The following is a 26,573-nucleotide window of genomic DNA, read 5'->3' as shown; positions in this document are numbered from 1 at the left end:
TAGTACAGTATATATATTTATCCCAACGTCATTATTTGACCCTCGGCACTTATAGGCATCACCGCAGACTTTATCCTGTACTGTTTGGCTTATTGTGTCCCTAATTAGATTGGGTGCTCTGAAGGTAGGGAATTTATCTCATACTTCTCCATCTGCTACAGCTCCTGTCACAATAGTGGGCACCTGCAGGTGCTTTTTAGCTAACCTCAAAGCATCATATTGGTACGTGCTCTGTAACTAATCCAACCAGGGAGAGAGAGTGCCATACACAGAGCTCATTACCTGATGAATAAATGTCGAAGGACAACATAGTCTTTGGAATCAAAGACTGGTGTGAGACTCCTTCTCACTAACTTAGCACTTCACATGTGTCTTACTTTGTAAAAAGGCAAAAACAAGGGTCACCAAAGTGTAAAACGTTTATTAGATAGTAATCAAAGAACAAAAATAGGTCAATATTTTGTAACTGTATCTATCTACAGATAAGAGGTAGGTCCTCTGGTACTGAGGGTAGTAGGAGAGAAGGAATTTCAGGGCTATTAACAGTGGCTAAAAGAGACTTGGGAGGCCACAATTCAGGATAGGTTTTCCAAAGCCAGCAGATGGCGCTAAGAGAGTACTTATTCTCAGTGCCAAAGCCATCATTCCACAAGATGCAGAGGAAAAGTGATAGAGGCCTCCTCAATCCAAAATTATTCACTAAGTGAATACATGTTTACTGAGCATTGACCCAGCGTGAGGCAAGATACAAGACTTTTTATTTCAAAGTGAGGATATCGAATGAGAATGGGGAATGGCCTGTTGTCATAGGCCCCTTTTGGGAATGCTTAAGACTATGCAACTATACGCAATGAGGTAGGTTTTCATGTCCTGAAATCTTAATGGTGTTTTTCTTCTTTGTTGACCTGCTGATGACCATTTCCATTTCCTAACAGCATCCCATTTCTCTTGTGGACTGGTCTCTACTTCATCGTGTACAATCATGGAGTAGGGTAGGGTATCAAATCTAAATGTTTGTGCTCCCAATACATAAGTTGAAGGGGTGTCTCTGAAAGATCTTTTAAACTCCTTCCATCTCCCTAGTGGGAGGGGGCATGAGACACTAAACTTCTTTGGGTTTTGAATCTTGAGCAGAGTGATAATGGAAGAAACATAGGTTTGGGGCAAGACTTTAAGGATTTCCACCTACTAAGATCTGGAGTTTCCTTGTTCCTGTCTTTCTCAAGCCTAATGGTTCTTCAGTCTTTTCTTCGATCTTTGTCTTTCCTGGGGTGCCTGGGCGGCTCAGTTGGTTAAGCACCCAACTCTTGATTTCAGCTCAGGTCATGATTTCATGGTTCGTGGGATTCAGCCCCGCTGTCAATGCAGAGCCTGCTTGGGATTTTCTCTCTTCTTTTCTCTCTGCCCTTTACCCTTGCACGTGCCCTTTCTCACTCTCTCTCTCAAAAGAGACTGGGTGGCTGACTGGGTGGCTCAGTGGGTTGGGCGTTTGACTTCGGCTTGGTCATGATCTCACGGTTCGTGAATTTGAGCCCCACGTTGGGCTCTGTGCTGACGGCTCCGAGCCTGGAGCCTGCTTCGGATTCTGTGTCTCCCTCTCTCTGTGCCCCTCCTCCGCTCACACTCTATCTCACTCTTTCTCAAAAATAAACACTAAAAAGAAAAAAAAAAAAAAGTCCTTTCAGGGCAAACCTTTGCTGGCTCTCTGAATTGACTCCAGGGTTCTTTTCCCAGCATATTCCACAATAGGTTACTTTTGTATTGTCTGCACTCTGGGATTATTTGGACAGTTGAGGGACAGTTATGAGACTTCAGGAAGTTGACTTTTGTTATGTTTCCAGCTTTCCTTGTTGCTTCCTCAGAGAGTGACATGAGGTTACCAGGACACAGGTGAGAAAGATCAGATGAGCCTGGAGTTGGGGAAGACAACGTGGCCAACAGATTTTGATCCTGATGAAAAACAAGCATAAGGAAGCAAAAGTGTGAAGGAAAAAGGAGAGAACATGTGAAGGCCAGCAGCCTTTGAGGGTCCAGGATAGACACAGGCAAGCTAGAGTAGGAAGTACATAGTGTGCAGGAGGGTAAGACCAAAAACAAAACAGAAAAACCGAACCTTTTCTGAATTATTTCAGGGACAGTGGCTCTTAGCTTCTCCCACCTTCCATACTTCTTCAGTAACACCTCATTTTACACCTCAGGAAGTAGAGGACCAGGACAAATCTGCCCAGTTCATAGGCAAGGAAGTTGAGGCTGAAAGTTGCACTAAGAGATCTAATTATGTGTTAGACGAGGTACCGGAACCCATTTCTGGATTCTGCTGCCCAAAGCACTTTCTGCCCACTCTGTGGTACTGCTTTCTCAGACCTTCACACAAGTGATTTTTTCCGAGGATCTTCATGCCTTTCCAAGTGTTTTCAAAGGCTAGGCTCCAGCATATGCCCGTGAGAAATGCAGATTAGGGCTTCTTATAATGGCCTTTCATGGGCAGCAACATAGACACAGACGATTCATATTACAGAATCCACTTTATACTATGACAATGCTCCTGATTTCTCCATAATATTTAACCCTGTAATTACAAAATGCCTTTATCTTCATTCCCGCACAAAGTATCACACCTTTTTCTCAAATGTAACTAAGGATGAACTAAGAAGCAGGGCACTGGAATACAGATCGCAACTTTACCGAAGTGGTAGGTCGGGAAGAATTTTAGCCCCGGTTTCTTCTCTCCTGAACTCCAGTCACTTCCCAAATGTAATGCAATTATTTGTGTGCTTGTTTCCTCTCTAGACTGTGAGCTCTTTGAGAGTAGAGGTCATACCTGAATTATCCATCTAGCCTGGTGCCTGTAAACTGCTCAAAAAATGTATGGTGGCAAATGCTGTCCACCTTCAGCTGGGTACCCAGGAGCCCTCACTCTGTCTCCGAGAGCATAGAGGCAAGGCTGAAGCAGAGTCAGAGCCCGGACCCAGGGCCTAGCCCCTTGAGGACAGCACAGCCGGAGTGTTGTCTGAGCGATCTGTTTCAGTGCCCCCAGATTGTTTTCTTCCTTTTCTCTTTGCCCCCAATAATCCACTGGCCCCTTTCCTGGAACACAGCCCCCCGCCCCCCATACACAGGACCGAGGGCTTTAACCATCCTTAGAGAAGATGCCTGGTCTTTCCTCCAGGCAAGCCCCTGGGGAACAGAGTCTGATCCGAACCAAGCAGCCAGATCATCCTTCCTTCTTCATTCGTGGGACACTCCCATTGCAAATGGTCTGAAGAGGGGAAAGAACATCATGTTGGGCACACATTTGTCCTTAGCAAGAGAATCTTGGCATCAGAGCAACAGTGCGTAAAAGACATGAAGGGATCCATCCAGTGATGCAATTATTCTAGCAGTAATTATTCTTACTACATCCTGCTTCTATGTGGATTACTGCAGAATCTTGATTTCCTGACTGCTGCTTTAGGGGTGGGGGTGGGAGTGCGGGTGGGGCACAATTCAACCATAAGGGATCCTAGGCCCCAAAGAAAAATTTAAGGAGTCTTATACCTTCACCCCAGAAATACATTTCACCCTATGGTAGTTTCTCTAACAATTTGGGTAGCATCCCTCTTGTGAGGGCAAGAACTCAGAAGCGCCTCAGAATTTACAGTTAAGGTTACAGAGGTATTTCTCAGTGTAGTTTGGTCAAATGTGTGCGAAGAGAAACATGTTAAGTCTGAAACATTAAAAAAAAAAAAAAGTTGGCGCTTGGGTGGCTCAGTTAAGCGTCTGACTTCGGCTCCGGTCATGATCTCCTGGTTTGTGGGTTCCAGCCCCGTGTCAGGCCCTGTGCTGACAGCTCAGAGCCTGGAGCCTGCTTTAGATTCTGTGTCTTCCTCTCTCTCTCTGCTCCTCCCCTGCTCATGCTGTCTCCAAAATAAATAAATATGTGAAAAATTTTGAGAAACATGTTAATTCTGGGGTAAGTCTTGTGTAAAACAGTTTTCTGTACCTATGCCTTAGCCTTCTTGTCCTTAACTGAAACAAAATAAATACAGTGAAGAAAACCTTCTGCAGATTGAGGCTCATTTATCTAACTTCTCAAATGGCCCCATTTTTACTTCCTTCTTAAAGGTCCCACGTGACATCCTTAAGGACCCACGTGACAAGAATAGGGCTGGAGGCCCGACAAATACATGACTAAACTTTCTCACCGACCAACTCTGTTGAATCTGGAACTGTTTGGAAAGGCCAGTCAATGAAAACCCTATCCCCTCACTAGTTAGGCTCCTGTTTGGGAACAGTAAATCTATTTCAGTAGAACTCCTACTGAACGCTTACTTACCTTTTTCTTCTGGGAAAAGAGCCATTCCTATTTGCAAAATCAAGACAATCACAGTTGCGCATTTTCCCAAATCTTTGGCTGTATTGCAATGGTTGTTTCATTTTGTAATCTCCAACTAAACATTTCCTAACCATGGATTAACAATATAGTTACTGACTGGTTTCTTTTAACAGTATTTATCCAACATAACAAAATAAACTGCGATTTGTTATACTTTTTTTTACAAAACATTTTATAAATATTTTTACAAAATGTATACAAAGCAATTTCAAGTGAGACATACTATACAAATGAAGGTATTTAAGCAAATAAAGCCCACACCACACTGACAGTGAGTGACGCATCCTCTATAAGTCAAGTCAGTCTGTAAGGCCTCCCTAATCTAACAAAATCTACTAAATTCTTCAGAGCTAAAATAGTTCTTTTTCGTAATTGCCAGTTTAAAATTTGCTTTATCTTTAGGCAGTACTTAAGGACACAGAAAATCAAATGCTTAATAACAAATGCACACTTTTCCACAACAGAAAAAAAAAAAAAAAAGAAGATGATTTTTGTTACTGAGTACAAGTAGTTCTAAAAAATTAACCTTGACTAATGAACCTGAACAACTCAAAGCTGGCCGTCCGAGGCGGAGCCCTCTGGCCCTTAGCCAGAGGGGGCTCCACATGCGAGTTATGACCCATGTGCGCAAAACCTAATCACAGGAGTAAAATACATTTCGTAATCTTCATTTGTCATTATCTAGAATCTTTCCTCCATAGAAAGTAAACTTACATACAAGGACACAAAAATTTACAAGTTTCATTTTGGTAAATTAGGCTCTCCATTTGCTAGACAAGTGTTAGGGCTCAAAAGACCCTTTGAGATGGTATATAGAAAGGCTGGGATTGGGGTAGCAGGACAGGATGGGGAAGAAAGGGAGGTGATGAATGTACATGAAGCTTATCTTTTAAGAATTCCACTGATTGGCAATAATTAACGTAACTCATCAGTAGCCTACGTGAAGGCTTCCGGGTAGAAAGTTCCACCATGAGAAGAATTTGATTAGGAAGGACCACCTTTAAGTCTTGCTAGGAATGAGGGGAGCATGAGTCCTAAGAGAAGAAGAGCCTATAAAATCATGGGGTTCAGGGCAGGGTGTTACCCCAGGGCGGCCCAAACAGAAAGTTCCAACTGGCAATACCAACTTATCCTTCTAATATGTTACAATACAGGAAAAAAGGGGAAATCTGCAATTTGGACGTTGGCACAAATAAGGAAAAAATGGGAACCCTAAAATGGCCCAGATTTTCCAAGTTCTATTGGCCGGCGGGTGGGGGTGGGGAGAAGGAACTTCTCTTTTATGAAGGCTGGCTGGCTGAGAGAGGTTTCTTTGAGTGCAGGGACAGAGGGGCAGGGAGAGAGTCTGGGTCTTCCGTTGCCGTGTTTTCCAATAAACAGAAGCCTTCCTTTCCAACGCAGGCCAATCTGGAAAAGAAGCGCCCAACATGATGACAATGGGGTCATCCCCATTCTGGCAACAGCCAGAAACAGGTGCTGGCAATGCGTCAGAGTGGAGACCAGTGGGTGCAACCCCTCAAGCCAGAGAGATCAACAGGATAAATGAGAGAGTGCGTGCACATGGGAGGAAGAATGGGTGGGTCCACACTGTCACCAGAATGACCTGATCTCAATAGCTCAGATACATGCACGTGCACGTGGGGCAGAGTGCATACGAAATACCGTTATGTCGCTTTCCCAATGACAGGAGAGAAGGGCTGGTTACAATGACACTGGGAATGAAGGTAACAGCCGAGATGGGATGAACTGGGGCACGAACACAAGGAAGGAAAACGGGGAAAGCTCCCTGAAAAGAAATATAAATAAATAAAGCAATAAGTCATGTTCACTAATAGGAACACGGGCCACACACAGACCGTGACAGGGCGTGTCCTTTGGCTCTCAAGCGGGAATCCCGTGTCTCAGCTCTTTTCTTTCAGTGGGGGGCTGGCTGGTAACTTTGGTTTGTCTGTGTTTTGGTAATGATTGCTGCCGGGGGGTGACTACTGTTCTCAGACAAGAAGCATAAACAAGGCCAAAGTCCCCTTAGAGTTTAAACTGAAGTATTACAACACAGTTTTCAAATGAAAGTGCTTTGGACGCTTGGCTATTTGTGGGAGAGGGTGCGGAGAGGTTAAATGAAAGGAAACCCAGCAACAAAAACGTACAGCATACGTTGACTATATCCAATTACAAAATGCAAAACGCTTGTTTTTTTTCTCAATAGTTAACATATATATGCTTTTACATATATACATAGTATACTCCTCAAGGCTCTCTCCCGGCCTCCCCTGTACACTGTGCCACTTAACTGGTTTCCATTTTCCTTTATTTCAGCCTGGTGAAAATTTTCTCAAGTCGTGCCATTGCAACTAAGAACAGAGCATTCCCTAGATGAAACTCAACATGCGTATGCCGAAAAGCATGAGGTTTTGCTCCAGGAGCATCAGAAAAGCGCTCAATGAACAAGGAAGCCCTGCGAATGCCCTGCTTGTGTGCTACTGGCTGCTTCCTCGGGGCTGTGGGGTCCCTGGCAGAGCAGCCGGCAAGTTACTGCTCAGAGGTGGCCCGGGGCGGGGCGCGGGGGGTGGGGTGGGGGGGACAACCGTGCGGTCTCCCCTCCAACAACAACAAACCCAAAACAACGAAATTTGGAGATGCAGTGGGACATTCTTTCACAAAGTAGCTTCTATCAGTCCTGTTTGATTTTCTTTAATAAGTCTGTTCTTTTCAAATGACTTAATGATTGTCAGAATTTTACCGAGGGCCAAGTGTACTGTGATCTCAGCGAGTTATGGTGTTTTGTTTTTTTTTTTAAAAAAAACAGTAATAATAAAACAAGTAAACAAACACACAAAGAAAATGACTATAAGCACTTTCGTAACACTTGAAATGTGTAGGGCCTATCAGACTGCTTTCTAACAAGGATTAATTTCACGAAAGGATCTCCCTGTAACCACCACGAGTATTGCTCTTAAACAAAGAATGGGATTGAAGATCAGAAAGAATAACCTGTGATGAAAGGTCAAGCAGGCTGGAGACAGGAGAACACTTCCATTTGCTTTTGCCAGGAAAGAATGTAACTTGTCCGGGGCGGGGTGTCGGGGCGGGGTGGGGGAGGGCTGCTGCTATTAACACTCTAAGATACTATTTACAGCTGCTTCTAAAATGGAGTCGGTTTCTACAATGCCTTCACTGTGGTCCGGGATGAACTTTTCCAGGCAGTTTTCCTGCGAAGCCATTGGAGAAAAGTTGGGGAAATCTAACTCAACAGAGCCGCTAACCGTGGGGTCACTCTGGGGCTGCCGCCCAGCCTTTTTGAGTTCCAAGATGTTCTTAAATGTTGTTTCTAAACTCTTAGTGAGCTGGAGGTCTGGCTGGGGCTCGCCCGACCCTTTCATGATGTCTGTGTGTAAAACTTCATTCTTTGGAGAATTCCTCAGAGTTTTGTCCTGGAAGGAATTGTTACACGTCATCTCCAAGTGAGAATCTACTAGGATGCTTGAGAGTTTGCTCTCAGTACCGTGATCTGGTCTGGATGAGGTTTTCCGGTGCCCTTCGGGGCCGGGAGAGCACTCACTGGCCTTCGTGGACTCTCTCCGGCTTGTCTTCTCTTCAGATGCACTCCGGTACTGTGCTAAGCCCACTTTGTCAAATTTCAGTGCTCTGCCGAGGCATTCAGTTTTTTTAGAAACGTTTCCTTCTGCGGAGACCATGATGTGATTAGGCACTAGATGAAACTGGTCATGATTCGTCGGTTCTCGGCTTTGGGCCTTGGCTGTCAGGTGCAGAGAGCTGGGCGCTTTACTGCCATGCTGGTCACTCCGGCCAAACTGTGTCTCATGAGCAGCTTTATCAGGTTTGAAGGAACAACAGAAATCAGCCTGAAAACCCTCTGGGAATGGGAGCAAAAAGAACACTAATGAGTGAACGAGATAGGAAGAACTATATGGCAGACCCCCAGTGGGTCAAGTGCAAATCCAGCCGAGCCCAGCAAACCAGTCTTTCGTGTCCAGGAACACGCAGAAGCACCGCACTTGAGGGGGCTTCCTGTGAAAGTAACCATGGCTTCCAGACAAGAAGCTTAAACCTCTTTGAAAAAGTAGCTGCTTGGTGGGTGACAAATGGGAAAACCAAACAGGCAAAACCTCCACTTTGTCTTGATATCTTAGTGTTCTCTCTCTCTCTCTCTCTCTCTTTCTCTCTTTTTAAAGTTTATTTACTTATGTATGTAAGTAATCTCTATACCCAACTTGGGGCTCAAACTCACAACCCCAAGATCAAGAGTGTTCTGATCCAGCCAGGCACCCCTCTTAGTGTTATCTTTAGCTAGTTTTTTAATTACTGCTCTGAAATAGTCTGAAAACAGAAATTAGATGCTAGTATCAGCTTGGTTTCTCCCTTGGAGCAGAGGGCTGTGGAATGAGGCTTTAGGGCAGGGTGGGAGTAGATACAACTACTTCTGTCTTTGGGTGATGGCATTTCGGTCCCTATAGACACATGTAAGGGGACCTGGAGTTATAGCTGCACTTTGCCAGGACCACAAAACAAATAATGGTCAACACGATTCCAAAATGACACCTGCTTGGAAGGACAATGGTGTATGGAAGAACCAGGTCTATGAGTGAACACTGGACTGTGCCAGCCTTGAAGAGCCCAGGATGACACGAGAAATTTATGAGGATTTAGGAGGTTGAGGGCACGGAAGCAGACTGCTGTTACAGAAGAGGAGAAAAAGTGAAATAGGGCTTTAATGACATCTGTAGAATCAAAATGTGAATTTCTTCATCAAATCACAAAATACGAGATGAGGGGATACAGCCTTGAAATGTACAAAGAAGACTCCAGGGGTGCCTGGTGGCTCACCTGATGGAGTGTCCAACTTTGATTTTGGCTCAGGTCATGATCCTAGGGTCGTGGGATTGAGCCCCGTGCTGTGTGTGAAGCCTGCTTAAGATTCTCTCTTTCTCTCCCTCTTCCCCTCTCCCCTGCTTGCACTTTCTCTCTCTCTCTAAAAAAGTTTAAAAATAATATTTAAAAGGAAGACTCCAGAGGCGCCTGGGTGGCTCAGTTGGTTAAGCATTGACTTTGGCTCAGGTCATGATATCACAGTTTGTGAGTTCGAGCCCTACATCGGGCTCTGGGCTGACAGCTCGGAGCCTGGAGCCTGCTTCGGATTCTGTGTCTCCTTCTCTCTCTGCCCCTCCCCTGCTTGTGCTCTGTCTCTTTCTCTCTCTCTCAAAAATAAATAAACATTAAAAATAAATAAATAAATAAATAAAAAAAGAAGACTCCATCCGACAAACACTGGCTGTGCAGGCACAATACAGAGGGGGGTGAAGGTGACACGCAGGTCTGGGGGGCTGTGACGAAGTAGGAAGATTTATCCATAAGCCCAACTCATCAAAAGGCAATAGGAGATTTCAAGTTCTAAGAAAAAGAGATAGAATTATATCCTACATCATTCTTTTCCTTTTTGGAAAGATTTGAGGATTCTCCTAAGTACACAGCATTTCTTTTAGACGCTCCCTTCAGACTGAGTGTAAGGATCATTTATTCTCTTTAGAAATTTCATGAGCCACGTCAGACACAAGGCAGAACCTTAATCTTTAACAACTGGAAAAGAAGTTAGGGGAATGGAAATAAAGCCACTGGAAAATAATAGTCCAACAGTAGGGGAATGGAGTAGCTAAATTCTCAAATTAAAGTTACAAAAAATGTATTAGATATTATTTTGAAGACTCTAGCAAATGATAAGGACTTCAGATATGTTAAATGGAAGCCAATTAGAATAACAAAATCATATTTACCATATGACATATGGTTATAACTATACATAAATGATGCATGCAAATAGGAACCGGAGCTGGAAGGAAACTTGGAGAAATAAAAACTTTTCTTCTATAGGATGGTGCAAGTATGGGTAAAATTTATATTCCATGAACTGTGATAATGATATTTGATTTAAAACATTTCAGGAGCGCCTGGGTGGCTCAGTCGGTTGGGCGTCTGACTTCAGTTCAGGTCACCATCTCACAGTTCATGGGTTCGGGCCCCGCGTCGGGCTCTGTGCTGACAGCTCAGAGCCTGGAGCCTGCTTCGGATTCTGTGTCTCCCTCTCTCTCTCTGCCCCTCTCCTGCTTGCACTCTGTCTCTCTGTCTCCCCAAAATAAAAAAAACATTAAATAAAAAAAAACATTTTAGAGCCCAGGGGCACCTGAGTGGCTCAGTCTGTTAAGTGTCCAACTTCAGCTCAGGGTGTGATCTCACAGTTCATGAGTTCGAGACCCACATCGGGCTCTGTGCTGACAGCTCAGAGCCTGGGGCCTACTCTGGAATCTGTGTCTCCCTCTCTCTCTGCCCGCCTTCCCCTTGCACTCTCTCTCAAAAATAAACATTAAAAAAATTAAAAAAAATTTTTTTAGAGGCCAGAGAAAAGTAAGGAGGATTCTTATTTATTTGGAGGATTCATTTTTTTGTTTGTTTTCCTAAGATTTTATTCTTAAGTAATTTCCACACCCAACATGGGGCTTGAACTCACAACACTGAGAGTCACGCTCCACTGACTGAGCCAGCCAGGCGCCCTGGGAGGATTCATTTTTATTTCGTTAAGAAAACTTTTTTTAAATGTTTATTTTTGAGAGAGAGAGTGAGAGAGCGCAAGCACATGCGAGCTGAGGTGGGGCAGGGACAGAGAGGGACAGAAGATCCAAAGCGGGCTCCATGTTGACAGCAGAGAGCCCCATGTGGGGTTCCAACTCATGCACAGTGAGATCATGACCTGAGCTGAAGTCAGATGCTTAACCAACCAAGCCACCCAGGTGCCCCGGGAGGATTCATTTTTAAAAGGCAGATTGTGGGTCAAATCTAATGGCATTCTGTAGGGACCAAGGGCAGGCCACCCCAATAACACAATGGCATACTGATTATTTTGGATTAAAACTACTTAAAAAAACAGCTTGTACAAGGATACTCTGACCCTCCTTGGCTCCCTGAGAGCAGGAAATAAATCCCCCATGTGAAAGGTGCCCTCCCTGTACCAAGAGGCAGAGAGATATCCTCATCACCAGATACATGGAATTCAGGGCCAAGAAGGATGTATGAACAACCCTTGTTACTTTTCACTAATTTACCACTCCAGTCCAAATTCTGTTTTGAATTCCTTACTAAGTCAAGTCCCAGAGTTAAGTTTCTTTATCGTATCAATTCCTCATAGATTTATTGTCTCTTTGTCTAAAAAGTAGAAAAACTGCCTGCCTTGGTTACTCTTTGAGTCTCAACTTCATTATTGGACCTTTGTACACATGTAATAAAACTTTTTTGGGGGCGCCTGGGTGGCTCAGTCAGTTGAGCCTCTGACTTTGGCTCAGGTCATGATCTCACAGTTGGAGCCCCGCGTTGGGCTCTGTACTGACAGCCAGGAGCCTGGAGCCTGCTTTGGATGCTATGTCTCCTTCTCTCTCTGCCCCTCCCCACTTTGTGCTCTGTTTCTCAAAAATAAATGTTAAAAAAATAAATAAATAAAACTTTGCTTCCTCCTATTAATAGGTCTTATGTAAAATTTAATTCTTAGCCCAGCTAGAAAAACTTTGGACAGAGGGAAATTTCTTCCTCCCCTTCCACGAAATTAGTGGGAAACTGACAGAGTGAGAGAAAGGTACTTAAATGGAGCATCTCAATTTACAAGCTTGTGGGCAGGGACCCTACAATGCCTTGCAAATAGTAAGACAACTCAGTAATTTGCTGAGGCTTAAATGCTTTGGGGAAGGCTTCTGACTTAATTTTGTTCTCAAAAACTAGAAAAAGAATGAGAATTTTACGTTTATAATGGGGGGAAATAATCACGTAACAAATGTCAAATTCCAGGTTGGATTTTCTAGGTTATAGGCCTTCTTAGAGTATGCCTACACTGCTCTCATTCTGTTCTTCTTTCTCCCCAGAATTCATTTTATTTATTGTATTGTATTATATAATATTTTAAAGTTTGAAAATTTTTTAAAGTTTAAATTAATTTATTTTGAGAGAGAGGGAGGGTGAGCAGGAGAGGGGCAGAGAGAGAGAATCCCAAGCAGGCTCCACACTGTAAACTTGGACCCTGATGTGGGGCTTGAACTCAGGAACCATGAGATTATGACCGGAGGTGAAATCAAGAGTTGGGTGCTTAACCACTGAGCCACCCAGGCATCCCCTCCAGAATTCATTTTGTACCTTCAGGTTTTGTAACAAGAGGTGGTTCAGACAGACTCCCCAAAGGCCCATGGCCCGGACCCCATAAGTCCGTCCCTCTCCTCTACTTTCCCTCTGACGTTTCTTACCAGGGTCTACAAGTGCCAGACGCTTGTCTCGGGACAGAGAAGCTCTTTCCTCCTGGTTGAACATTCTATCGATCATCACCATCTCAGCAGAGGGATTGATCCGCTAAAAACGAGAGAGTCCGGTCATTTCAGATGCCTTTTAACAAGTGCAAACATCCCACTGTGTCTTTGAAACAAACGAAGCCACCAGACATGAGGATTTGGTGTTTAGGTTCTAGTCATGTCCCATTTAGTCACATTTTTTTAAAGAAATCTTTTTCTTTAAATGTTTATTTATTTGAGAGAGAGAGTATATGCACATGCGAACTCAGGGGGAGGGGGTGGGGAGGGCAGAGAGAGATGAGAGAGAGAATGCCAAGCAGGGTTCTGTGCTAACAGCACGGGGCTAGATCCCATGAATTATGAGGTCATGACCTGAGCCAAAATCAAGAGTCAGACACTTAACTGCCTGAGCCACCCAGGTGCACCTCTGTTTAGTCACATTTATCCTTATCATGTAGGAATGCATTTTTAAAAATTGTATTTTGGGGGAAAAGGTGATTTACACATTGATACAAAATTCAAAAGATACTAAAGAGGATGTGAAAAATAAGCCTGCCTTCTTGGCTTTCCCTGCCTTTCCCTGGGGGCACCTGCACCTACCAGTGTTACTAGACTCTTCTAGACTGATTTTATGCACACACATGCATTGACATTCTTCTTTATTTCTGCACACAAATGGTAGCAACTATACACATTGTTCTGTATCTTTCTTATTTCCTTCTCTGCTTACTAATATGTTAAAAGTCTTTTCATTGCATGACCTTTTTTTAATAGAAGATAATTTGACCAAATAGGTGGGCCTTTCCTCAAAAATGGTACTCTTTTTTGACATCTCAGCATTTTGTTTCTGAAATGGTTGTTAAAATGAGAACAACTATTTCAGGCTTTGGAGGCACAAATTTAAGTAAATATAAGTAAGTAAATATATATATATATACATGTCTTAAAAAATTTTTTTTTAACGTTTATTCATTTTTGAGAGAGAGACAGTGCAAGCAAGGGTGGGGCAGAGAGAGAGGGAGACAGAATCCGAAACAGGCTTCAGGCTCTGTCAGTACAGAGCCTGGCGCAGGGCTCGAACCCACGAACTGTGAGGTCATAATCTGAGCCAAAGTTGGACACTTAACCCCCCAGGCACCCCAATGTGTGTGTGTGTGTGTGTGTGTGTGTGTGTGTGTGTGTATACATACATATATATATGTGTATATATATATATGTATATATATGTATATACATACATACATATATGTATGTATACACACACATATGTACATATATATACATATATATGTGTGTGTGTATATATAGTTAAGTAAACATAAACACACATGAATTTATACTGTACTGTCTATGTGCATAATGTAGTTCAACTAAGTTCCCAAGGGACATTTTCAAAGTTGATTTTAAATTTAAGACTGCTTGTAAGAGGCCAATTTATAGGTTAAGGCTGATACGATTTTAGAATTGTTTCTAAAATCTCAGAAGAGGTTTGGTCTTTCTACCATTTCCTGAGGTATCTTACATTTTTCTCTAATTAACGGATGCTTTAAAACTAATTTCAGTGTCTATTTAGGGAGATGAAAAGACTCTGGAATTAGACAATGGTGATTGTTGCACAACCCTACAAATATACGGAAAACCATCAAGTTGTACATTTATATTTATTTTTGTCCACATTTATGTTTTTTAGTAGACTTCATGTCCAGCATGGAGCCCAGCATGAGGCTTGAGCTCAAGACTGTCAGGTCAAGACCTGAACTGAGATCAAGTGTCGGACGCTAAACTGACTGAGCCACCCAGGCGCCCCCAAGGTGTATGTTTTTAAATCGTGCAGGGATTTTATGGCATGTTCATGATCACTCCGTTAAAAACAAGATAAAACCAATTTTAACATCTGTTGTCACCTCGTCTTTTCAGATGTCACTCTGAACAACCTTCGCCACATCTCTGGGCTGGTGAGAGGTGGCTGGCAGCATCAGAGTGTGGATGGAGGCTGGGGGGTGCCCAGCCAGACCAGATGGTCCCGGTCTACCTTCTAGCTCTGTTAGTTACTCTGCAAGCTCACTGGCTGTGGAATGTTAGGCAAGTGACTTAGCCAAAGCACTGGTTTCCTCGTTTGGGGCCAGGAAAGCCACAGCACTCACTAGGTGGGATCGAGCGTGGAAAGCGCACCAGATGCCAAGTGCTGTAGTATCTGTGCCTTTTAAACTATGCTGGGAAAATACAATTCCCTGAGGTTTTTTTCTCTCTGAATTAGTAGCTGTGACCTGTAGAGTTTTAAAAAAACAACTATGCGTGGTAGCAGCATTTTTACCATGGCATCTTCTAGAAGCAGGCATCTGTATTTGTTAAGCATCGCTTGGGTCCTTTTTAGGAGCTGAGTGGCAACTGTTTCAAATTCATTGTCGACTTAAAAAAAAAAAAAAAAAAGGAGAGAAAGAGAGAAAATGGTAAGACGGTGCAAATCACCACTAGGGCTTTTCTTTCTTAGGCCCGAAATGCATTACTCTTCCATTGCTCAAACCTGTCTTGTCTGTGACAGTTTTCTCTTCCTAGATTAGCTTTCCTTGTTTAAACAAGCTTCTGCGCTGCTTTTCTCACGGTCCATTGTTATGTGATCAAGCAAGTCATTTCAATACTAGCTTACGTTAACTTAAATCAGGAAGCCAAAAGCATAACGCTTTTAACATCACCTATAAAGGAAAACCACGTAACACAGATGTGCAATAAATATCAATGAACAGAGAATGATCTGCTGGTCTAGGTGGCCGTACCCCCTCTCCCTTCAATGGTATGAAAGACGAAAACAGTTGAAACAATGCAGTCCTGCTGTCTGGGGTGGGCCGACTGGTTTTCATGTGAGGACACAAACTAGTTCATGATATCCTGCAGGTGATGGTGCAGTGGCTCTGGCCTTTGCCTGCCGGTCTCCAAAGGTTTCATATTTTCTAATCACTCTGAGTCTTCACATCCCTGTATAATGCGGGATCTGGACCCTATTCCTGGGAACTCCCAGGGAAGCTCCCAGGGGACTGACAGGGACACCACTGTACTCAGATCAGAGACCCCAGCCAGGGAAGCAAGACCAGTGGCAGCCGAGGGAGGGATTCAAGCAGTGGAAGGGAACTACCAGAGTCCAGGCTTGGGGACGGTGGTGGGAAGGGTGGGGGGGGGAGGGCGGGTCCAACTCCGTTGTGCATCTGTGAGAGGCATCGGAATGGCGGGGTTCCAGGTTGGTAATGGGGCTCCCAGCCTTAATCTTTTTTGCCAGTTTCTTGACATAAGGCAATGCCCTAGACTCATTTTGGAACCTTGAAGAATGCTTGTGAGGGCTAAAGTATCTCTCTAATTCATAAAACTGGTAGTAGCAGCTAAGGGTATGCAATCTGCCTCAATACAAGAAATCACTGCCTAGAGTACCTGCTTCCGAGCCATCCCGCCTGCAGCCAGTAGTAGTCCAGACAATGCTTTGGACTCACTGCCCCCAAACCTGTCAATAAAATACTCTGACACCTGCATATCCCTTCACAGAATATTGAGAAGAGTAAGTCACATAACCCTAAACATGGACCGGGAGATTGAGTAAATTGGGAACAAGTTAGGTCTGTGATTAAAAACACTAACGTGCCTACTGTCTGGGAGCTACGTGGCTCTCGCTCTTCTGTGGGGCATCCATAGGATGGTGTCTGGTGTCACAGTGGCACTCTGGGGTTACAGCCTGTTTACCTTTCTTCAAGTCTTCCTCGGTGGGCATGGAGCCCTGGCACACGTGGTAGGAGAGTAGCCTCTGCACCGCATCACTTAGTGATCGGAACTGACTTTTATCAGGTGTCACAGCGTGGGCTTGGTCCCTCTGTAACTGCTGGAGAATGCTTTAAAAGAGAAATTGCCCATGTCAGTGGAGATCCATGGTAGGAAACCTAATTGCGATTTGCATGCAAAGAAATTAAGACCTACAGGAATGTTATTATTCACAGTATGGCAGCTCTGTTTTTTTACTTCATAGGCGTTTACCAAACCATGCTTCTCCCAGAGACCCTTCAGTCAATCGAAGGGTATGTGGCATGCTGGAAAGACCAAGAACTATTCTTCTTAAGAACAAAAGAGCCAACAGTAGACTCAAACTATATATGATACGCAGCTGACCCTTCAGCAACATGGGAGGCTGGGGGCACTGACTCCCCGCAGAGTCAGAAACCCACAGAGAACTGACTTTCCCCAAACTTTACTAATGGCCTCCTGTGGACTGGAAGCCTTACTGATTACACAGTCCACTAATATATAGCTTTTATATTATATGCATTATACAGAGAAAAGAAAACGTTATTAAGAAAATCATAAGGAACAGAAAATACATCGATAGAAAATACATTTTCTGTATTTATCAGAAAAAAATCTGTGTATAAGTGGACCTGCACAGTTCAAATCCGTGATGTTCAAGGGTCACTGTATTTATAGGTCCTAATAGAAACAAACTATAGGAAATTATTTTCAAAGTACATTAAAAAAATATTATATACATTATACACACACACACACACACACACACACACACACACACACATATACATTATAACCTGACTTCTGTTGTATATTTATTGAAGGTTAGGAACCTAGAGAAATGATCAAAATGAGTCATTTCCAAGGGTCACTTACAAAGCTCCTTTAGTTAGTTGTTTTGTAGCAGGCCGCTTTTGTCCTCCTGAATGACTATCCACCTAAAGACAAAACATACCTCTTATTATTCCCTTTTGTAGAAACAATAAGCAGAATGTAGTTACACATAGTTATGTTACAGATATTTTCAATTCCCTATCCAGAGCATATTCTTTTTTAAGTTTTTTAAGTTTATTCGTTTATTTTGAGAGAGAGAGAGAGAGCGCACAAGCATGAGAGATGGAGAGAGAATCCCAAGCAGGCTGTGCACTGTCAGCACAGAGCCAACATGGGGCTCGAACTCACAGACCGTGAGATCATGAGCTGAGCTGAAATCAAGAGCTGGATGCTTAACCAACTGAGCCACCCAAACACCCCTTTGTTTCGATTTTAACTAAAAACCTTTGTTTTAATTTTTTATTTTACAGAGAAAGAGTGTGTGAGTTGGGGAGAGGGGCAGAGGGAGAGACAGAGTCTTAAGCAGACTCCATGTTCAGCGCAGAGCCCAATGTGGGACTCAGTCCCAATACCCTAGGATCATGACCTGAGCTGAAATCAAGAGTCTAACGCTCAACTGCCTGAGCTACCAGGTGCCCCTCAAGAACATATTCTAAGAATGGGGACTGTACTGCTGCTAAAAAAATAAAACAAGCCAGTCCACAGACCCATGTAGCAAAGTCACACTGTGTCAAGATTATGGAAAGCTGTACTATCAGTTCCCTGGAAGGGATTGTATTTAAAGCCTGAATCTCCAACTCTATAAATGCATCATTAGATTTTTGAAGTATATTTGTGGGTACCAACTCCATGAACATCTGAAAATCCAGTAGCTGTTACAGTCAAGGTGTGTGATTTAGTAGGGAATTTCTCTCTTTCTTTTCTTTAAGTAAACTACACCCCAACATGGGGCTCAAACTTATGACCCTAGATCAAGAGTCGTGTGCTCTACTGACTGAGCCAGCCAGGTGCCCATGGTAGGGCATTTCTTATGTCAATGTTAAGGGAACAAACATGACTTATGTCAGAATCTGAGAATTGAACCAGATCCTTCACGGAGTATTCCAGGCGGGCCCAGACTATAACAAGTTTCATTAAACTATGAATTGGGGTTTGATTGAGAAGAAACTAAGGGCTCAGCAAGCTGAAAACAAAAATATTTTTCCTTCCTTTTTAGATCAGTGGTTGGGTTAAAAGACCACAGAAACGGACTATTTCATATATTCCTGGTTGCTACAGCAGAAAAATAAAAAACTCTTGGTATAACTAAGAGGAACAGATCTACTTCAGTTATGATAATGAGTGATACCACTGAATAGTAAACTACATGTTTTTAGTGCCTACTATGTATTGGCTACTAGTATATTATTATGGTTATCATTATTGTTTTAATGTTTATTTTTGAGAGAAGGAGAACGCGAGCAGGGAAGGGGCAGAGAGAGGGGGACAGAGGATCCGAGGGTCCCCATTGACAGCAGTGAGCCCAGTGCGGGGCTTGAACTCACAAACCGTGAGATCACGACCTGAGCCAAAGTCGGATGCTCAATCGACTGAGCCGCCCAGGAGCCCCAGCTTCTAGTCTATTATTAATTCATGAGGAAATGACAGTGCTGTAATGTGAGAAATAGAATAGACACATAAATCCCATAAACATTAACAGAACACAGCCTGGCCTGTCGGGAAGGTCTTCAGTGAGCAAGTACACTTTTGTGTGTAGATGATACCAGGCGGCAACTACCAACCTGGAGATGACACAACTACATTTCCTCACAATTACGCTCAACCTTAGGAAGAAGCTATGCAAATTGTCCTCTACCTGCACAGCTGGCTGGCCAGGAGATGATCCAACTACCTTTTCCTGCTGTGGCTGTGCCGTTCCTAAGGACACCGGTATAACTTTGCTTCCAGAATCCTGCCCTATTAGAATGAACACATAAGACAACAGAAACAGTCAATCGGGCCCCTTATATCACCCCTAGAGGCCAATGGATGTGGGTTACTGAATGTTCTGAGAAGGATTTCTTTATCACGAATGCTTGCTCTGAGGAAGGACAGTGGGAAGTACATTTATCTACAGAAGCCCTGGCGGAAGATGTCAGGATTAGTAAAGCCTACGTGGTAATAAATAGAAAGTAGATACATAAATCAATGGGAATAAATAAAAGCTGCCAGTGCTACAGTTTCGAATTATCGAAGGTCTGAGGAACAGGCCTCGAGCCAGTCACTACGGCAGTATTACTGGACAGCCAGCCAGGATTACGACACCCCAAAATGCTCACGAACAATGTAAGGGATGGGAGGCCCAAGCAGGAGGCTGATTACAAGTGTTCCTGCTTTTGTCTTTTTCAGTATTTACTGAGCAATGCAGGTATTCAAAGCTTTAGAAGGAACGGAAGACATAGCCCACAATATTTTTAGTCTTGCGGGGGGGGGGGGAGGGGGATTCCAAATATATATAAATAAAGTGACATGAGGATAGTTACAGAGTCCCTTGTGCCCTTGTGCCATAGGACACTGGATTTTGTTGTTTCCAAGCGGCACGTTTCCCCCCAAATTAAGTGCGTCATAATTTAATTAGAAGTGCGTTTTGTTTTTCTTTCTTAGTAGTGTATAAAATGAAAGTGGGGATTGCAACATGGTTTATCATTCAGGGGGGAAGGAGGCAGAAGGAACGGTCAGGGTGGGGAGGAGGCTGAATGGGAAGGGCTACATGCAGGGTGAGGATGGGAAGAGAGTGTCCTCTGGATTTGGGGAGACAGGGGACGGCTGAGGGGAGATTACTGTGAAGGCTCCTGACCTGGCAGTGCGGTGTTCAGGAGGCCAGGGATCTGTGCTTGCCTCAGGCCATCTGTGGTCTTGGAAGCGGATATGGGGGAAGTCTGATTCAAACCTTTTTTCTGAGCCTGCGAAAAATATTGCCAAGAGGAAAAGTTAATTTCGTGACTAAAGGCTGTAACAGATTCCTCAAAACACCAATTAGGCCAGTTAATGCCTACCCGGCATCACCGTCAGGTTAGATTACAAAACAAAAGCAGTTTTCCGTCCCTCTCCTACCACGCTGGGAGGACCGCAAGCAGCGCCCTTTAAAACGCTACAGGCGAGCCGAATTTTCTCAGTGCCATTCACGGGGATGCTGAGTTGATGCCAGACTGCTTTCTTGCCCCGGGACTGTGGTGCCCAGACACAAAGGCAGAGCCAGAAGCTCACTTTCTATCCGCGGTCATTTTCTAGCCTGCAGGGACTATGATCCCAACTACCAGAACCTATGGGGGCGGGGTGCTGCACGGACTCTGAGCACCTGGTCAGGGTCCAAGCGCCAGCCCCAAACCGACTGCGAGCACGCACTGCTGTGTAGATGATCTAGAGTACGTGCCACCCCTGCCACCGGTATGTCTCCCGTTCGCATCATGTCAACATCAGGTGTAAGTGGGAAATGTAAATTCAACTGAATATTAGCCTGAGGAAAATATTATTCAGAAAATTAATCTGATGTTTTAAATGGGTGAGTGCTTCTTTTCTATAAATGAGGACATGAACTGGATGAAGTTTAGGGACTGACAAGTTCCTTTTAGCTCTAAAAAGATCTGTTATCTCTATGATCCACTTAAAGGAAGATGATAAAGGGCTTTTAAATTACTCTCAATTTTTAACCTTCTGTGTCATTACTGCTTCATAGCGCAATAAGTTTTCAGAGTTTTTTCTTCAGTTTTATATTTTCTATTCTATCAGTGGATTGAGAATTTAGTGCAGCCATCCCCACGGGGGACTTAAACTATGACCTTGGCCTGATTAAAATGTTCCCACCAACCATTCATGTGTGGGCACTCACACAGTCTTTAGCAATGCCTGACCATTGGCCAAGTAAGTTCATGCTGATATTTCTACTCTAAGCGATCAATTATCTATTTGGTTCTCTCTTCTAATATAAAAATGGAGAGGGATTTCTTTTTAGAGCTATACATCCTTATTGTGTCCTTAATGTTTATTTATTTATTTTTGGAAGACAGAGAGAGAGAGAGAGAGGGAGGGAGGCAGGGAGGGAAGGAGGGGCAGAGAGAGAGGGAGAGAGAGAGAGAGAGAGACAGAGAGAGAATCCCAAGCAGGCTCCGCACTGTCAGCGCAGAGCCCAACGCAGGGCTTGAACTCACGAACACTGAGATCGTGACCTGAGCTGAAGTCAGATGCTTAACTGACTGAGCCACCCAGGTGCCCTGAGAGGGATGTGACATCACCCCAGAAGGAAGAGGTCACTACAAAGTTGGAAACGGTCACCTTGCTCATCCTTCCGTTAGCAGGGAAGGTCAGACCTACACCATTCTACGCAGACAGCTAATACATTTTTAGTAACAAAACCCGGAGGGTAAATTTTCCAGTGTTCACAGCATTTCACCTAGAACATAACTCTGCTCTCCTAGTGTTGGTAGCTGTCCACACAGAGGACACTGGGGTTGCGGGGAGGTCTGGGGAAAATGGTGAGCATCCTCTCAGATATTTCCAGGGGATGAACACTAAGGGCCACCTTGAATAAAAAACAAACAGATAAAAGTTGGGAAAATGTGGCTTCACAGGGCAAGGCTATATACTATGTGGAACTCTGAACTAACCAGACCACCAAGAATAGATGGACCAGAGTGAATATGTTCCAGTGACCGCAGTCCTTACGGTAGTGCTGTTAATACACAGTTTTGGAAATTTTCCCCAATGTGCCTAGTTCGCACGAAACAGAAGAATGTCAGTCATCCTTACTGCTTTAGAGTATACAACTTTTTTTTTTTTAATAAAAATGGCATTACCCAGCCTGATCTTCCACCTTACTTATCAGACATGACCTAAAATGATTCACAGTTACTAAACAGATGAACAAAACAAAATTCCTACAGCAGCACCTGGGCGGCTCAGTGGGTTAAACATCTGACTCTCGACTTCCGCTCAGGTCTTGATCTCATGGTTCGTGAGATCGAGCCCTGCGTTGGGCTCTGCACTGGCAGCTTGGAGCCTGCTTGGGATTCTCTCTTTCTGCCCCTCCTCTGCTCATGTGCTTTCTCTCAAAATAAATAAATACACATTAAAAAACAAACAAACAACCCCCCTGCATACATAAGCGATAAAACTATACAGCAAAGCAAGAAAGAGATCACCAGGAAAGTCAGGAGAAGGGCTGTGGTTTGGAAGGCATATAGAGGGGGCTGGTTTCTGGGGCTACTTGGCAATATTCTATTTCTTGAGTGGTTACGTGGATGGGAATTTGCTTTTGAATTCTTTGTTAACTATTCGATCATGTCTTCCACATTTTTTTCTAAATGTGTTCTCTTTCACAACACAGAAGAGCGAAAGGGAAAAAAACCCAGAACAACCTCATGTCCAAGCCTGAAAATGAAAGTACTGTTGTGTCTAAAAACAAGGAAACTGAGGCGCCTGGGTGGCTCAGTCGGTTAAGCGGCCAACTTCGGCTCAGGTCACGATCTCGCGGTCCGTGAGTTCGAGCCCCGCGTCGGGCTCTGTGCTGACAGCTCAGAGCCTGGAGCCTGTTTCAGATTCTGTGTCTCCCTCTCTCTGACCCTCCCCCATTCATGCTCTGTCTCTCTCTGTCTCAAAAATAAATAAACGTTAAAAAAAAAATTAAAAAACAAAAACAAAAACAAGGAAACTGTCTGAAGGGGACCCTCTCGTTTGAGCACATGTTGGAGTGTTTTGTAGTCCCCTTGCCCACCTGTGTGGGTGCCAAGCATTGGCATCAGTGCGTTTTCATCTTACCCCTGCCTGTGTCCTCATAGTACACCTTCCCTCGGGAGGAGGACGGTCACTCCAGTTGTCCCACTGTGGGGTAATTGCACAGGTTGGGCTGGGGCGGGTAGGGCCAGGGTGGTGTTAGAGTCAGAATGCATGGGGGGAGCCTGGCCTGGACCCTGCAGTGGCATAACCTCAGTCCAGCTGGTCTGTATGTTCGGAAAGCTCTGTGCCTTAGGGACCACTCTGTCTCCAGAAGTTCGCCGCTCGCTCCCAGTCTACATATTTTCAGGGCCGGACTTTGGTCTGTCTGGGTCACTGCTGTATTCCCGGCACCAGAACGGGGCCGGCACCACAGTGAGCGCACAGCAAACAGTTATTCAGTAAACTGTGTGAATGAATTCCACTGCAGTGTACGTCATGGGGGTCCGTCCCTCCTCCCAGCCCCCCCCCCCACCCCTCAGGATCCATCACCTCTCTCCTGTTCCCCAAAACTTCAGGTTGCCCACAACTGACCATCTTTTCCAGAAGTGAAATTTACCACGTGTCCTGTTTCCTGAACTCTTAGAGAAGCCTTGCTCTTTAAATACATTTTCTTGACAAACAGACTGTTTAAGGATACTTTGTTGAGAACTTGGCTCTAAGAAATCTGCTAACATCAGTATACATTTTAATGCTTTAGATCCTATGGATTATCTTTGATACCATGTAAACATACAAAGAACCCCAACAAATCAAAATATTTGATATGTCAACCTCCCCTTCTGGGGTATACTTTGAAAGAAACCAATTACAACCTAGCAAGACAATATTCACCTAACAACAGGCATTTACTGAATGAGGGAGACCACTGGGGGGCTCTTCCCAGCCACACTCCCCTCTGGGAATTGTCCTATTGCCACAGAAACGGGTTGGAGCCAGGAAGGCTGGAGAAGACACAAAGGTGTGTTACCTGCCAGAGGCACTGAGGGTTAAACTTTAGGAAAGGAAGGAGCACTTTTTCTCCCATCTAAAAGTGCCAAGCTTGGGGCGCCTGGGTGGCGCAGTCGGTTAAGCGTCCGACTTCAGCCAGGTCACGATCTCGCGGTCCGGGAGTTCGAGCCCCGCGTCAGGCTCTGGGCTGATGGCTCAGAGCCTGGAGCCTGTTTCTGATTCTGTGTCTCCCTCTCTCTCTGCCCCTCCCCCGTTCATGCTCTGTCTCTCTCTGTCCCAAAAATAAATAAACGTTGAAAAAAAAATTTTTTTTTAAAAAATAAAAGTGCCAAGCTTGGGGCCCCTGGGTGGCTTAGTTGGTTGAGCGCCCAACTCTTTTGATTTGGGCTCAGGTCATGATTCCAGGGTTGTGGGATTGAGCCCCATGTCGATCCCATGCTCAGCATGGAGCCTGCTTAAGATTCTTTCTCTCTCCCTCTGCCCCTCCCCTGCTCTTTCTGTAATAAAAATTTTAAAAATAAAATAAAAGTGCCAATCCTGCCAATGGAGCAGTTTATCCACCCAGAGGGGTACCTTTTTCTATTTTGGCTCAGAGGGGCACTTTTTCTTAATTTGAACAAAGGTCCTGTATACAGCAGGAGAGGCTCTGTATGGTCACTTCGTGTCACCCATGGCCCTGCTCCTCTGGCTATGGCTTACTGAGCCACGGTGGGTCATTAAGCTTCTCCTGGGAATTTTGAGTGGTGGTGGGGAATGGATACCCAAAGGCAGTGGCTCTCAAATGCAGGTTTATAGACTAGCTGCATCAAGATCACCTGGGGAGCTTCTGAAATACCAAGTTTCTGGGTTCTAGCCACAAGATTCAGAAATCCAATGTGGGCTTAAGAATTTAAAATTCTTCTCTGTCTCAAAAATAAATAAACGTTCAAAAAAAAAAAAAAGGGGGCGCCTGGGTGGCTCAGTCGGTGAAGCGTCCGACTTCAGCTCAGGTCACGATCTCACAGTTCGTGAGTTCGAGCCCCACATCGGGCTCTGTGCTGACAGCTCAGAGCCTGGAGCCTGTTTCAGATTCTGTGTCTCCCTCTCTCTGTCCCTCCCCCGTTCATGCTCTGTCTCTCTCTGTCTCAAAAATAAATAAACGTTAAAAAAAAAAAAAAGAATTTAAAATTCTTTTATTTATTTATTTATTTATTTATTTATTTATTTAATGTTTATTCATTTTTGAGAGAGAGAGACACAGAGGATGAGTGGGGAGGGGCAGAGAGAGAGAGGGAGACACAAAAGCCGAAGCAGGCTCCAGGCTCCGAGCTGTCAGCATAGAGCCCGATGCGGGGCTTGAACTCAAAAACCGTGAGATCATGACCTGAGCCAAAGCCGGACGCTCAAGTGACTGAGCCACCCAGGCGCCCCAGGAATTTAAAATTCCAAAAAGCTCTCCACTTGATTCTTATGCACTGCTAGGTTTTGGAAACCACTGCATTTGCATAGGAAGCCGGCCTGAGGTGGCCATTTTGGTGGAGAAGAGTGAGAGAGAACAATGAAGGACAGATAAAAGGCCACGCTATCTTGAACAGGCTGAGGGAACAGCAGAAAGCCTGATTTCTGACCTTATAAGGAGCTGCACTGGACTTCCTGAACGTTCTCCTTTTTTGCTAAATGTGTTAGGGCGAGTTTGTTTTTTAGAAAAATTTTTAATGTTTTTAATGAGAGAGAGAGACAGAGAGAGAGACAGTGCTTGAGCGGGGGAGGGGTAGAGAGAGGTGGGAAGACACAGAATCCGAAGCAGGCTCCAAGCTGTCAGCACAGAGCCCGACGCGGGGCTCGAACCCACGAACTGTGAGATCATGACCTGAGCTGAAGTCGGACGCTCAACTGACTGAGCCACCCAGACGTCCGGTGAGTTTCTGAGAGTTGCAACCCGAAGTGCCTCGACGAAGGCACCTGGGCGTCGGCTGTGTACAGGGCACCATGGTCAACCACAGAGAAGGCGGCCGAAGGACACCAACACGGTCTCTGACTTCTGGGAGTTCACCATCCAGAACTAACCCAGGCCTACCCCAACACGGCTCATCAGCATACTGTAATTATGGCTTCTATCCTCAACTGGGCCCTCACGCCTGTGTGGTCCTTTCTTTCTCCTAGCCAGCACCTTTGCTCATTTTCCACGGAACGCTATTTCACTGTCTTCAAACCCGGAAGCCAGGTGCAAATGCGTTCAACTCTACCACCACAGCTACACCCTTCCCTGCATCCCCACTCGACCTTTCCTTGCTTCTGTTGTTACAATGGCACAGGCATCCCTCCTCTTTTCTACAAAGAATCCCACCAGTGCCCTGGAATTCATGTCCATCTCCTTCCCATCCAGCTTTGAGAAAAAAAGCTCAAGCCTTCCCCGTATCCTAAAAAACGAATTCCCTCGGCCCTACATCCTGTAGCTATCAGTTACCTTCATTTTTCTTTTTTTTTTTTTTAATTTTTTTTAACGTTTATTTATTCTTGAGACAGAGAGAGACAGAGCATGAACAGGGGAGGGAGACACAGAATCTGAA

The 26,573-nt window shown here is 44.5% G+C and overlaps 1 protein-coding gene across 5 annotated transcripts in view; it reads right to left on the bottom strand.

Annotated features, from left to right (window-relative positions):
* Positions 1 to 4,376: 4,376 nt before the first annotated feature.
* Positions 4,377 to 26,573, bottom strand: part of BICRAL (BICRA like chromatin remodeling complex associated protein) — a 107,219-nt gene continuing 85,022 nt past the window's right edge. For 3 of the 5 annotated variants that reach the window (XM_045498243.1, XM_045498244.1, XM_045498242.1), the window contains 7 exons: positions 20,162 to 20,267; positions 19,181 to 19,281; positions 17,368 to 17,429; positions 16,438 to 16,583; positions 15,026 to 15,120; positions 12,670 to 12,772; positions 4,377 to 8,249 (listed from right to left, as the gene is read on the bottom strand). In XM_045498243.1, the coding sequence (XP_045354199.1) occupies positions 7,486 to 8,249; positions 12,670 to 12,772; positions 15,026 to 15,120; positions 16,438 to 16,583; positions 17,368 to 17,429; positions 19,181 to 19,281; positions 20,162 to 20,267 (1,377 nt within the window). In that variant the 3' untranslated portion in view covers positions 4,377 to 7,485. The remainder of the gene's footprint in view (positions 8,250 to 12,669; positions 12,773 to 15,025; positions 15,121 to 16,437; positions 16,584 to 17,367; positions 17,430 to 19,180; positions 19,282 to 20,161; positions 20,268 to 26,573) is intronic. The other 2 variants (XM_045498245.1, XM_045498247.1) reach the window with 1 other exon arrangement.

The sequence above is a fragment of the Leopardus geoffroyi genome, chromosome B2 (genome assembly GCF_018350155.1).
Source record: "Leopardus geoffroyi isolate Oge1 chromosome B2, O.geoffroyi_Oge1_pat1.0, whole genome shotgun sequence".
NCBI lineage: Eukaryota > Metazoa > Chordata > Mammalia > Carnivora > Felidae > Leopardus > Leopardus geoffroyi.
This window is presented reverse-complemented; position numbering and strand designations above follow the sequence as displayed.